The sequence below is a fragment of the Heteronotia binoei genome, chromosome 15 (assembly GCF_032191835.1).
Source record: "Heteronotia binoei isolate CCM8104 ecotype False Entrance Well chromosome 15, APGP_CSIRO_Hbin_v1, whole genome shotgun sequence".
Lineage (NCBI taxonomy): Eukaryota > Metazoa > Chordata > Lepidosauria > Squamata > Gekkonidae > Heteronotia > Heteronotia binoei.
Window position 1 is genome coordinate 45,594,475 of NC_083237.1, and position 14,767 is coordinate 45,609,241.

Genomic DNA, 14,767 nt, shown 5'->3' on the forward strand with positions numbered 1-14,767 from the left:
GAGGGTGGAGGAGGTGCCACGTGGGGGGGGGGGAGGTGGCCAGGGGTTGGGGACCCCTGCTCCAAATGGATCGATTCCAAGCGATTCTTAAGTTTGGCGGTTTGCAGAAGGTCCATGGGCTCAGCCACCATTCTAATGTTAGGCTTCTGGAGACCGCCAAAATGGTTCCCCTCTCAAACTTTGTTCATTAAAGCATTAAAGAGGAAAATGATTTCAAAGCTTTAGGTTTCCCATCCCAGTGTCTCCCCCTTTTTACATCTCATGTCGACTTAATTCCGCACCGAGGACCCCCCTCCCTTTATGCTGCTGTTTTCTTCCTCTCTGATCCCCCTTTCAAGTCAATACCAGCAGGGAACTAAATCTCGTGCAGCTTCTTTTAAACTTTCCCCTTGCTGTTTTAATTAATTTTCTTATTCAGCAACCAGAGACTAGCAATATATTGCTAGACTCGTGCCATTTGTAAAAAAAAAATTATATGTAAAAATGAGGGGGAAATGGAACTTGTACACCGATAAAGGGGGAAGGGGAGTGGAAGGCACAGAGCAGGCAGAATGACTTCGAAGTGGGTGAAGGAGTGACTTTCAAGGAGTGGCAAAAGGGCAGGGGGGAAATCCAGCAGAATCACTTCTGAATTACTTTTGGCTTGGACGTGAAACAAGGAAATCGGCACAAAAGCACTGTCAAAAAACCTGGCGATACAACAACTTGAAAAGCAAATAGAGTGCTGAAGGGAGGAAAATCAATGCAGAATGACAAAGAAAACCTGCATGCATGCAAAGGTGCAAGTGAGGGGAAAAGCCCATGCATAACAGGCCACAAACTAAAGGTTCCTTATGTCCTGTCTGGGTCCACTCTGGGTCCTGCTGATAAGGTTTCCAGGCTTGTATCTGGAAATCCTGGGAACTTTGGGGGGTGGGACTTGGAGAAAGAAGTGGGTGTGATATGTTGACATCACAGAATTGAACCCCCTAGTCCAATCTTTTTGAAACTTGGGAGTATGTTTGAGGAGAGGCTTTGGATGCTATGCTACAAAATTGGTGCCTCTACCTCAAAGAACAACCCCACCCCCAGAGCCCCAGATACCCACAGATCAATTCTCCATTATACCCCATGGGAATCGGTCTCCATAGGGAATAATGGAGTGCCCAGCAGACATTTCCCTCCCCTCCCCCACTTTCTGATGACCCTGAAGCGGGGGGAGGGCCTCCAAACTGTGGGATCCCCTGCCCCCACCAGGGGATTGGAGCAACCCAAATGAGTAACGTGGAAAATGGAGCAGGAAAAAAGTACTAAAGCATCCACGATAAACCAGCTTCAAGAATAATTAATTTCTATTCATATGCAAAACATAGAAACCTTGTGCAATAAATATTACAACGTTGTTATTCTGCAGAAAGGATTGAGCTGTTGCCATGTATAATATTGTAAAAGATACTGAAGCTTGTAGAAGCCACGTGTGAAACAGGGCCATATGAACATCCCTGTTGCGTCAGTGTGCCTTGCTGTCATTATGATCGTCTACACCAGTTCCGTCTAGAGAAGAATTGGAGCGCTGAACTGTTTTCACGGCTTATCTTATCACATTCCGACCCCTTTTTACAAAAACAAGAACTCTCGTCATAAATTTGAACTAATGGGACTTGGATGTGATACCATTGCACCTTTGTAATATTTATTGCACACGGTTTCTGTGTTTTGCATATGAATAGAAATTAATTATTCTTGAGGCTGGTTTATCGTGGATGCTTTAGTGCTGTTTTCCTGCCCCACCTGGGGATTGGCAACCCTAGGTCCAGATCATCCACTTGAGCCAGAAGCTGTTCCGTCCTTCCTAAACGTTCTAGATTGTATACTGTCTCTTGCGTGACACTCACCACAATCTGAGTCTCGTTGTCTGCCAGAGTATCAATGGCTAGACTTCCCCCAACAAAATCATGGATGATCTGTGGCTTCTTGTCTTTTGCTGAGGCCTCCCGTGTCCTTCGCTCCCAGGACTGAGGTTTTGCGCCCGTCACTGATACACGGTCTTGGGTCCAACCTGCTGGGTGAGAAGTAAAAATGAGAAATATTTCTTTTGTCCAGAAGGAAACTCCCCTTCAAGACAATCTTTTGCTATCTTTTCCTCACCCTTGCTGCAAGGAATTTAGGGCTGGGTACATGGTTCTTTCCTCTCCATTTTAGGCTCACAACAACCCTGTGAGGTAGGCTACGCTGAGAGAGCAACAGGCCTTTGATTATCTAGTGAATTTCATGGAGGAATGGAGATTTGAATCATTCATGGCCCAGTATTCTATCCAGGGCTTTTTTTTGTAGAAAACACCCAGCAGGAACTTATTTGCATGTTAGGCCACATCCCATGACATCACCATTGTTTCACATAGGGCTTTTTCTATAAATCCATTTGCATATTAGGCCACACACCCTGATGCCAAGCCAGCTGGAACTGCCTTCCTGTGCGTTCCTGATCAAAAAAAGCCCTGATTCTACCCACTGTAGTTCACTGGCTGTATATGGGGATAAGTAAATATATCTAAGGAAGTGGAACTGAGCTGTATTCCTTTGGCTAGAGAGGAATTTGAGATGTCTGCTATACAATTTGTTGCAGATTTTAGTGAGCACAGAAAACCTGATTTCCTTCAGAACTTCCAAGGAAGAAGATTCTGCACTCATACAGTGCAGTTTGTTCCAGGCGCTGAATTGCTTTTGCAGCAGGTAGGAAGTTCTTAGTAATGTTTAATCTAAGGGCCAAATATACGTGACTCTGTTGTATAGTTGAAACACCCTCTTATTCAAAAACAGCCGTTGGTGGGGGGAAATTGAATCAGGGCTGTAGGTGTAGGAAAAAGAGAGCTGACTTTCCTTCTGGGCTAGAATGGACTCTCATTCATGCTGTTTAGAGCCCCATCGGAAAAAGACAGGGATAATAAAGGCACCTGTCTCTTTCTTCTGCTAGGGCTTTAAGCCCCACTGGAGAAAAAAAAAACACCAGGTACAATAAAAGCACCTGTCTTTTTTCCTTTAAGCAACCAGGGAAACCATCCAGGAAGGAAGACTTAAAGCTTCCCTTTCCCATGGTCCTAATCCCAGACTTTGGTCTTCCATCAGCTGCTATTTTGGGCCATGTAAGATGTTTGGATGTCTAATCATGGGACCCTAACATCACACATAGCTTGGTCCTCTGTTACCTCCTGGGAGTTCAAACTTAATTGCTTCTTTTGCTGATCTTGGCAAAAGTACAAGCATGAAGGAGACGACAAATACCAGAAGAGGATTTAGCAATGCCATTCTTAAGCGGATGATATAAATTTGGGTTCACATCATGAGGCTGAAACTAACATGCAGCACAATTCTCAAAAGTGTTTGCTCAAAAGTAAGTCCTACTGAGCTTAATGAGAAAAGTAAATTCTATCCGCTTGGATGCAGCCTACTTTTTCACCCTGTCTTACCCAGTTCCCTTCCTTATTACAGCCCCCATTCAATGTCCATGCAGATCTTAAGGTCCCCAGAATAGCTTTTTTTGGATGGCCAAAAGAAACCCATCCTCCTTTTCTCATCAGTATAAATGCCAACTAGATCCAACCCACCGAGTTTGATCAAAATGTCTCCCAAGTAAGTGTATTTAGGAATGCAACCTGAAGATGGACAACTTGAAAGGAATGTGGAAGAAAAGGGAAGGGAAAAAAAACCAATTGTGGAGGGGAAAAACCTGTGAATTTCTATTAAATACTGTGGAAATTTAACCCATGACTCTCCCTATTAATCTGTTTTCCTTACACATTCCTGGGATTTTGGGTTGATTATATGGCAAGTGTTATTACACTGTTCAGGGGGGAAAACAACATTACAATCTAAGGATTGTCTACAACCTATAATAGTGAATCATCAAATTTTTTTTAAGGATTGTGAGACTGTAACCCTGTGGAAAGTCAAGAGTTGCTTCACACTTAAATGGCAACACATATGTATACACATGGAAAGAAACCGTTGACTTGGATCCAGAGGTGTGCAAGCAGAAATCTAAATGTGAATTAGTGCAGTTCCACTTGCACAAAGTCTTGCAGAAGACCTAACACTTTCTTCTTCACATCTTATAGTGACCAAAACCTGCTTGCACTACAGCTAGTGAAAGTGGAAAAAATGGCTCTGGATATGCTACATTTAACAGCGCAAAGGGCTATTGTGAATTTTTTTGTGCATGGGGTCTAGCACATGTAGAAATCCTCTAGTGACGCAAAGCCATAGTATAGTGGTTCTCAAACTATGAAGTGGTCTTCTTGCTTTGGGGATGCAAAGGTCTGGAGGGGGTGGTGGTGAAATCCTGAAACCGCTAGTGTGTTCCTTCCTGCTAGTCCAGACCTGAATTGAATGCTCCCAGGCTAATGACTTAGGTTGCCAACGTCCAGGTGGTAGAATCAAAAATAGATGGCCGTGAATAGATAGACTAGCACCAATCCAAATTAATAAATTCCAGTAATTATTTCTGTTATCAATTTTCCATCAAATAAGTAAATAATCTCACAAAGTGCACACCGTCCACAAAAGGCAAATCCCACAGTCTCTGAATAAGTGCTTGTGCTGGTCCTTAATGATTAATTATTTTATATAAATGACTTTATTAATCCATGCCAAGGAATATTTGAAATGAATGAAGCTACAAGCAGCATTTCAACAAGCACTTTATTCAGTCATTAAGGACTTTCTTCTGGCTCATCAGAGCAGATGGAGAGATTAGTGCACTTTAAGAGGCTGTGAAGAGATGGTGATATTCAAAGATTGTGGGATTTGCCTTTTGTGGACTGTATACACTTTATGAGATGACTTATTTGATGGAATGTTGATAACAGAAATATTTATTAGGATTTATGAATTTGGATTGGTGTTCGTTAATTTATTCCCAGCTATCTATTTTTTATTCAACCTCACTCAGTGGATCTCTTGGTAAAATTGCCACCTCCGGGTGGTGGCTGGAGATCCCCCCCAGTATTACATCTGATCTCCCAGGCAAGAGATCAGTTCCCCTGGAGAAAATGGCCACTTTGGAATGTGGATTCTATGGCATTGTACTCCATTCAAGTACCTCCTCTCCCCAAATCCCGCCATCCTCAGGCTCCACCCCCAAAATCCCCAGGTATTTCCAAACCCCTAGCTAATGGCATCTACACTGGATTTGTGGAGGAACATCATCCTCAACACCCACTCCAGAAAGGACAGATGCTTTGTTTTTTGATATTTCACTGAGCATAAAGCAAATTACAGAGATTCTGGTCTCCTTCTTACATTAGCATTGTAGCCCAGCCCAAAGATCTTCGAATGCAGCAGTGGATTGTATGTACACAGGAATGGACAAGGATTTCTACATGCTTACTTCTGGGACAGAAGCTTTTGCCACTGGAACTATGGTCCCAAGCACTATATTCAGATTAGAAATGAAGCCCAAGTTCAAAACTAACATAGGTTGCCAGGGTACCATTGACTGATTTCAGCAGTTTTCCTCTAGTGTCCCTCTTGGCTCACAAACAGAAGTTCTACATGCAGTTGTTGTATATATAGAGCTGAGTCAGCTGGAGACATGGCTTTATCTCTGCCTCTTTGCAGTGCTTTGGGCAATTCTGTCTCAGTCTCCATTGCCCATCTATAACACAATAACCTCAGACAATGATTATGGCCTACAATCAAGAAGGGGTTCTGTGCTCTGGTAGGGGGGACAAGCTGTGGCTCAGTGGTAGAACAAGCAACTGCTTGGCATGCTGAAGGTCCCAGGTTCAATCCCTGGCATTTCCGGTTTAAAGGAGCATGTAGTAGGTGATACTTTGACCTGGATAGCCCAGGCTAGCCTGATCACTTCACTTTTTGGAACTAAGCAGAGGTGGAGGGTCAGCTCTGGCTAGTATTTGGATGGGAGACCTCCAAGAAATACCAGGGTCGTGATGCAGAGGCAGGCAATAGCAAACCAGTTCCAACATCTCTTGCCTCCAAAACAGTACAGAGTCGCCATAAGTCAGCTGTGACTAGATGGCACTTTCCACACTAGGTTATATTACGAAAGACCTCTCTTAGCCTTAAATTCCTGGAAAGTCACTGCCAATCTGAGTAGACAAGACTGATCTTGATAGACCATGTATTTCAGAATTTTATAAATGCTTTTGCAAGTTAAACACATTGGGATCAATCCAGTCTCTCTCTCTCTCCTCATCTCCACTAAATTCCTCTTTTTACTATACCTCTCATCCCATATTTTATCCAGGTAGGGCTCATGATCTCCAGCAAAGCCTTTTTGATGGTCAAAAGACAGCCCTTCTTGCCCTCACCCGGATATCCCAGGCAAGCCCGACCTCATCAGATCTTGGAAGCTAAGCAGGATTCACTCTGGCAAGTACTTGGAAGGGAGACCTCCTTGGAACACCAGGAGTCAGGAGGCAGGGCAGGCTTTACTCAGCCACCTCCCTGAATATCCTTCAGGTCCCCAGAGGTTGTCGTGACTTCCGGATACACACACACACACATAACACGCAGATATAAAATACAAAAATACAAAAAAAAGACACCCCTTCTCACTTTCTCACCAGTGGAAAAGCTAGTTGGATCCAGTCCATTATGCAAACGATAATTATAGTGCCCTGTATACTAAAATGCAACATACAGATGATTCATAACAAAATAATAATTTACCAGATGTGGATCTTGGCACAAAATTTTTCATAGTTTTCTATTGACATGAAATGTACATAAACAGCACTAAATATGAGTTTGTTTTCAGTGCCAGAGCCTTTTCCTTGGCACAAAACAACAATGCAGGCAATCTGACCAATGAGCAAGTGCAGATGGATCTTTGCACATGAATATGTGAGGTTGCATTATACGGAATCAGATCATCTGGGTCAATATTGTCTACTCAGCCTGATCAAGGCTTTCCAGGGTCTCAGACAGAGGTCTTTCACATCACCCACTTCCTGGTCCTTTAACTGGAGATGCCGGTGATTGAACCTGGGACCTTCTGCATGCGAAGCAGATGCTCTGCCACTGAACCACAGTTCTCCCTTGCAGCTGTTCTCCACACCTCAATGATAACTGGCTAGGTATCTGTCCTTTAGGAGCCCCACGGTGCAGAGTGGTAAGCTGCAGTACTGCAGTCGGAGCCCTCTGCTCACGACCTGAGTTCGATCCCAGCGGAAGCTGGTTCAGGAAGCCGGCTCCAGGTTGACTCAGGCTTCCATCCTTCCTAGGTCGGTAAAATGAGTACCCAGCTTGCTGGGGGGGAAGTGTAAATGACTGGGGAAGGCAATGGCAAACCACTCTGTAAAAAGTCTGCCATGAAAATGTTGTGAAAGCAACGTCACCCCAGAGTCGGAAATGACTGGTGCTTGCACCTTTATCTGTCCTCTGCACACCATTAGGCAAGGCGGCCAGGCCACACATATTTATCTATTAGCAGATGGAGGTAGTTCTAAATCAAATCAACCATTCCTTGGAGAACAAACAACCAGCCAGTGTGGCATAGTGGTTAAGAGCAGTGAACTCTAATCTGGAGAGCTGGCGTTTGATTCTCCTCTCAATGAAGCCACCTGGGTGACTTTGGGCCAGCGCTCTCAGACCCACCTACCTCACAAGGTACCTGTTGTGGGAAGAGGAACAGAAGATGACTGTAAGCCATTTTGAGACTTCTTAAGGTAGAGAAAGGTGGGGCATAAATCTACTCTTTTTCTTCATCTTCATTCCTGGCCTTCTTCTGTCCCCCAGAGGAGAGGATATGAAGGAAGATTCATTCTGCCATGTCCACAAGATGCTTAGGGAGCACAGCGCTAAACTCTGCGGGTTGGATCCAGCCAGATTTTTATTTCACTCAGTCTTGTCCAGTATTCCTCTTTACTACAACAAGTGAGCTGCAGTGTTTAGTGCCAGACTAGGCATTGGGAGGCCCAGGTTTGAATTCTCTCTCTGTCAATGGAAGCTTGCTGGGTGATGTAGCAGTTAGAAGCAGCAGACTCCAGCATGGTATAGTGGTTAAGAGCGGTGGACTCTAATCAGGAGATCCGGGTTTGATTCCCCACTACTCCTCCACGTGAAGTCTGCTGGGTGACCTTGGGCCAGTCACAGTTCTCTCAGAACTCTCTCAGCCCCGCCTACCTCACAAAGTGCCTGTTGTGGGGAGAGAAAGGGAAAGAGAAGGTGCTTGTAAGCCGCTTCGAGACTTCTTCAGGTAGAGAAAAGCAGGGTATAAAAACCAACTTTTCTTTTTCTTCTGGGTGGCCTTGGACCAGGAACACAACCTCAACCTAGCCTACCTCACAAGGCTTGTTGTGGGGATAAGATGGACGCAAGGAGAACGATGTGCATTGCTTTGGGCCTGCACTGGGGAGAAAGGCAGGGTATAAATGAAGGAAACAAATACAGCCCTCATACAACACAATGTTTTTGTATTTGTTAGTGCTATGATTGCCAGCCTCCACTTTTTGGGTGGTCAGAGGGGACTCTTCCTCCCATTTTCATCAGCCAAAAAAAGCTGGTCGGATCCACCCCCATAGCCATATCATGTGTTCTGGCTCTCATCTGGCCTTTTCACTGGGGAAGAAAAGGCGTGGAACACACGTCATGAACAATAGTGAGAAAACCATTAGTGGGAGACCACCAGGGGTAGACGGGGAAGTCAAAATAGCCCTGGAGCACGCCAAGCCGAGAGGCTGCTGCAGTGCCATGAACCAGCATTTTTGGCGCGCTCAGATCATCACCACCAACAGTGAGCATTGTCTCCTTCCATACGGCTGCCAGTTTGTGGGACAAGGAAACTGATGAGCTGGCCCTCACCTCCATGGCTGCAAAGGACCTCAGCCAAATTGTCCCGGAGGGGCTAGCAGCATTGACTGGGGTATGCTCTGCATGGTCTTTGCCGCCAGTAGCTATGGCTTCCAGCTGCCTGGAGGGAGAAAAAATGCCCTTCCCTTTTAATAAAGGCTTGATGGAATGCTGCTTACCAAAGGATGCTTCAGCTCCCCATTCCTACACATTAAACCTCTGCTTAATGGGCCCAGACATTTTTCTCCAGGCCTGTTGGCAACCCTTCCAGTGACCAGGGCTTTTTTTTGTAGCAAGAACTTCTTTGCATATTAGGCTACCCCCCCCCCCCCCCCGATGCAGCCAATCCTCAAGAGCTTACAGAGAGCCAGTTTGGTGTAATGGCTAAGTGTGCAAACTCTTATCTGGGAGAACCAGGTTTGATTCCCCACTCCTCCACTTGCACCTGCTGGAATGGCCTTGGGTCAGCCATAGCTCTGACAGAGGTTCTCCTTGAAAGGGCAGCTGCTGTGAGAGCTCTCCCAGCCTCACCCACTTCACAGGGTGTCTGTTGTGGGGGGAGAAGATAAAGAAGATTGTAAACCGCCCTGAGTCTCTGATTCAGAGAGAAGGGCAGGGTATAAATCTGCAGTCTTCTTCTTACAGGGCCTACTGTAAGCTCTTGGAGGATTGGCTACATCAGTGGGGTGTAGCCTAATATGCAAATGAGTTCCTGGTACAAAAAAGCCCTGCCAGGGACTTTCAGGGCAGAGGCCCACTAGGAATATTCCATGTAAGTTAAACGTCCACCCCCCCCCAAAGCAACCTTTTCTTAGGATAACCCAGCTCTGTTATTTGGAACTCTGCTGTAATTCCAGAAGATCTCCAGGCCCCTCCTGGAGGTTCAGCCAAAAAAGAGATTCACGGAAATAGGATGGAACAGAAGAAACACCGTGAATTAATAACTAACAGCCATTATGATGTACAATTTCAATAAATATTTATAACCAATATTAATGTATCAATATTTCATTCCCAAGTATATTAAAAGTCTACAGAGTTCATGTCCTACTCATATGCATTCACATAGTTCCAAAGTCTCATATCCATTTAATAAATTCCAACAAGTTCTGAAGTAACAGAACAAAGATGGAGTCCAGTAGCGCTTTTAAGATCAACCACGTTTTATTCACGATGTAAGCTGTTGTTCTGAAGTATTTAAAGTGCCACAAGCAATCTTTTCAAGATTAAAGTGCATCCAGCTTCTTAATAGAAAAAACTGCTTGTGCTTGAAATATTCAATCCTGAATGGCTGATTGGACCCCTTCTCATCACCTCTGACTGAGTCAGCTGGCAAGGGTTGCCAATCCCCAGGTGGGGGCAGGGGATTCCCCCATTTGGAGGCTCTCCACCCACTTCAGAGTCATCAGAAAGCGGGGGGAGAGAGGGAAATGTCTGCAGGGCACTCCATTATTCCCTTTGGAGACCGATTCCCATAAGGTATTATGGAGAATTGATCTGCGGGTATCTGGGGCTCTGGGGAGGGGTGTTTTTTGAGGTAGAGGCACCAAATTTTCAGCAAAGCATCCAGTGCCTCTTCCCCAAATACCTTCAAAGTTTCAAAAGGATTGGAACAGGGGATCCAATTCTATGAGCCCCAAAAGAAGGTGCCCCTATCCTTCATTATTTCCAATGGAGGGAAGCCATTTAAAAGGTGGGCAGTCCCTTTGAATGTGGTGTCCAGAATTCCCATTGGAGTTCAATTATGCTAGTCACACCCTTGGTCCTGTCTCCACCCCCACTGTCTCCTGGCTCCACTCCCAAAGTCTCCTGCAAGTCCGTTTCCATATGCTTTTTCAAAGAGGGGTTTGAGTATAGTAGAGTATAGTCCTTATTCTTCATAACTTTCAATCCATCAAAAGCAACACAGTCTACATCACAAACACAGTCTTTGGAGGTTGGCAAGCTTATTTACTAAATATTTATGAGAGCAAAACTCGAAATTTGGCGCGACATGAGCTTGCTTAAAACTCATGCATGACACCTGCTTAACTTTTATATCAGGGGGATTCTCCTCTGTGATCTAAATCAGGAATTTGCCTGCCCTAAATGAAACTAACACCTGAACATTGGAAATGTCTCATCTACCATACTAGTTATTCTGGGTTCCCTTTCTGAAACCAGAGCTGCTCATAAAAGTTACTATGGCATGCATTCATTCTAGCTTTGCTTCCTCCACAAGACTGCATTTAGCTTGTGGCTTGTGGGAGGAGCCTGGGAATCCAGATGTTTTGAACAGATGTAAAGGAACACGGACTTGTGCTGGTGGCAATGATAGGAAATGGGCCTCAGGCTCTTGCTTTTTTGTGGGAGGAAGAATAGTCTGTGGTGGTAGAAGGGAAATCAACAATTTGCAGATCCAGATTGCAGTGACATTGCTAAGCCTAGCAATTGCTAAGCCTAGCATAGGCCAAATGAGTCAATCATGGCCTTTACTGTGCTCAAAACACTAGATGTGCCAACTTGAGAGTTGCACAGAACTCTTGCTCAGATGTAGGTTCACAAGGCAATTTATACACACCAGGGCTTTTTTGTAGCAGGAACTCCTTTGCATATTAAGCCACACACCCCTGATGTAGCCAATCCTCCAAGAGCTTACAGTAGGCCCTGCAAGAAGAGCCCTACAGCTCTTGAAGGACTGGCTACATAAGAGGGGTGTGGTCTAATATGCAAAGGAGTTCCTGCTCCCAAAAAAAGCCCTGATATACACACACACAACTGGTATATAATTGATAGAGGGTTTTATTATTATAATGATTTTATCTGTATTTTAATTATTGTAAGCTACCCTGAACCCTGCATGCAGGGAGGGTGGGATAAAATTCTAACTAAATAAATAATACACACACACACACAAACACATACAGGGGTCGTTTTGTAGAAAAATAGGTGATGGAGCTCATTAGCATATTCTGCCCCACCCCCAGTCAAAAGCAGCCCTATGCAAAAAAAGAGAGTCCTAAGCGAGCGAGGCCTGCTTGAGCTGGCTAGAGATCCAGCCAGGCCAAGCAGGCCTCACTCGCATGGGGCTCTCCTGGGCCACCGCCCCCCCCAGTCAAAAGACCAGCAAGCCACCTGCCACCCAAAATCACATAAGAAGAGGAGAAAGGGTGGCTCAGGCTTCTCCAGAGGTTAATGAGTACAGCTGGGGGTATGGCAAAGCTCCTGGTGGCTGGCTGGCTGCCCACACTCCTAATCCAGAGATTGTTATGCAGCTGCACCTATTATTCAATGGACAAGGTAGGTGGGGAGGAAGAGGGGGAACTCTCAGAAAGGTTCAGCAGCTGCACTCCTGTGAGCTCCTGCTGAATCTGAGCCCTGTATACACACACACACACACACACACACGCACGTGTGTATGCGTGTGTGAATGATGTTATAGGTCCAACTTGATGTAAGTTTAAGAATAAAGGAGAAGGAACACAAAAATACAAGAATACACACAAAAATACAAGTTTAAGAATAAAGGAGAAGGACATCCTTGCTTCCACCGGGGGTTGCCAGAAATTAGCCATGACTTCTAGACACACACAAAAATACACGTTTAAGAATAAAGGAGAAGGAAAGTTTAAATAGGATTCATATTAATTGGATTACTCAGGTTGGCTCCTGCGGGTGCGTTCACCGCACACTTCTTTCCAGCTCCAGGGAGGCTCACTTCCTCTCCCTCTAGCCCTTCTGTTTGTGCAAGGGCTCACTGAAAACCATTGATCTTGAACAAACAGAAGTACCAGCGGCAAAGGAAGCAAGTTGTACTGTGGCCAAGGGAAGCTGAAGGTGGTCACAAGATTCAAGTCAAAATGCCTGGCCTCACAGAAGCATCAAACAGCACAGCCCTCCTCTCTAAAGTCCTCACACAAATACATCCAGACAAGAGTTCTTGAGGAATGTGATTGTGTCCCAGCAAGTACTAACCAGGGCTGACGCTGGTTTGTTTTTGAGACCTGACAAGATTGGGCTAGCCCAGCCCAGGCCATCTGGGTCAGGGCAAAATTCTGTGTAGTTCCAAAGTTTGCTTCCAGAAATTTAAACATTATTTAGTTAAGGTATCACATTACTGGGGGTCTTTCGCATGAAATCTTCCTGTGGTGCCAAGCAGCAACGTTTTTGTATGTTTGTTCCAGTCTTCCTCATGACATCATCATCCACTTGCTGTTTTTCTGTGTAGGGGTACAGGAACAAGTATCAGACATCACGCTGGCAAACCACGTGACTTGCCTGTGCTGCCTGTACCCTGCAGGGCCCCAACCGAAACCGCTTCGTGTGCATTGTACTTTGCCCTGTTGTAAAAGGGTATCAATCATTACCTGAGCCAACGCCTGGCTTACAAGGATATAAAATAAAGCACTGCTCCTGGCCCGACAGAGCAGCTTTTTACCCCACGGTCATCTCGTCTGGTTTCTTGACTCCCACAGTATCTTGACTCCCACAGCTCCTTGACTCCCACAGCTGGTGACCCCGACGTGATCAGCTCCCGGCTCCTGCTCACCCGACCCTTCGGTCTTCACGGTGCACCAATTTCAGGTGAGTATGGGGGAAACGTTGTCTAAGGAACAGGTAGTGCATGCAGATGAACTAAGGAAATTATGTCAGTCACAGCAGCCAGACAGATGTCCGTCAGGGAAAGAGATCCTTGAGCTCCTGCGGGAGATAGACTGCCAGTGTCCATGGTATCCACAATGTGGTTCCATGAAGCCCAGTGACTGGGGGAAAATCGGGGCGGAATTAAAACAGGAACCCCGCGCTCCTATGTCTCTGCTCATAACCTGGCAGCGGATTCATCATGCTATTTGCCAGTTCACTCCGGCTGAGAACATCCTCTGTAAGCCCCCTGAGACGTCGGGTGAACCCCCTCCTTATCTCTACCCGGCCCTGGCCCCTTGGTCAGAGGCCTCAGCTCCCGTGGGAGCTCCCCAGACGGTTGTGTCTCCCAGTGAGCCGCTGGGCTCAGTCCTCCCAGTGCCCCAGTCCTCTCCCGCCATCCTTCTCAGTCCCTTAGAATGCTCCTTGGCTCGAGCCCGAGAGGCTATTCAGCGGCAGCTCGACAACATCGAGGCGCAGAGCGAACTGCTGGCTAAATTAGGCTATGAAAATGCTAACACTGATTGCAAGCGGGTGCTAAGTTCAGTTATAAGCCGCCCTGGGTATACATTGGCTGACATGCTAACCGCGTGTGCAGAGGTTGGGTCTAAGCAGCACGAGATGGCCTTGCTGGCAGCTGCCCTCCGAGGTGGGGGGCGACCCAAGAAACCCACTGGCAATTGTTTCCAATGTGGGAAACCCGGCCACTACAAAGCTCAGTGTCGCTCCCACACTGTACAAGGAGGTACTGCAGCTAACAGACCTTCCAAGAAGTGCCCAAAATGTGGTAAAGGATATCATTGGGCCAATCAATGCCGCTCTGTCCCATCAAGCAATACGGAGCGAAAAAACTCTTAGGCGGGCCCTCTCCTAGCCCAAGCCCAAAGGGAGAGTCGCTCCTCTGGACCTTGGTGACTGCGTCTGCTGTTAAGCAACCCTTGCCAGGAGAGGTAGTCACCTTGCCCGTCCTTCTGCCCTCTGAATTTCCTGCTGAGGCAGTGTTGATCTTACCCTTACGGGAAATGGGGGAGCAGGGAGTGTTCATCATCCCTGCCTGCGAGGAGGCCCCCCCCCCAGGGGTGCCGTTCCTTGTGCAGGCATGGAGCCAACTCCCTTTTTCGTTTCCTTCTGATACTCCTGTTGTTCATGCGCTCCCCATAAGGGGGCGCGAGGGTGGAAATAGTGTGGAAATATTTTTGTGCTATTTTGAATTCTCATCTCCTGATTTTGGGTCTAAAAGATATAATTTCAAAAGTCTTTCATTACCAAACCTTTTTCTAATATTGCAGTCTCTCACAGACAGCCTCTCCCCAGCCAGAGAAATACCTGGATGGAAGATGTGCATACGACTTTGTTT

General features: G+C 46.0%; 1 protein-coding gene across 3 annotated transcripts in view; it reads right to left on the minus strand.

The window, feature by feature from the left end:
* Positions 1 to 14,767, minus strand: part of PLXDC1 (plexin domain containing 1) — a 95,214-nt gene that overhangs the window by 62,853 nt on the left and 17,594 nt on the right. For 2 of the 3 annotated variants that reach the window (XM_060256408.1, XM_060256406.1), the window contains exon 2: positions 1,875 to 2,041. In XM_060256408.1, coding sequence (XP_060112391.1) covers positions 1,875 to 2,041 — 167 coding nt within the window. The remainder of the gene's footprint in view (positions 1 to 1,874; positions 2,042 to 14,767) is intronic. The other variant, XM_060256407.1, reaches the window with a different exon arrangement.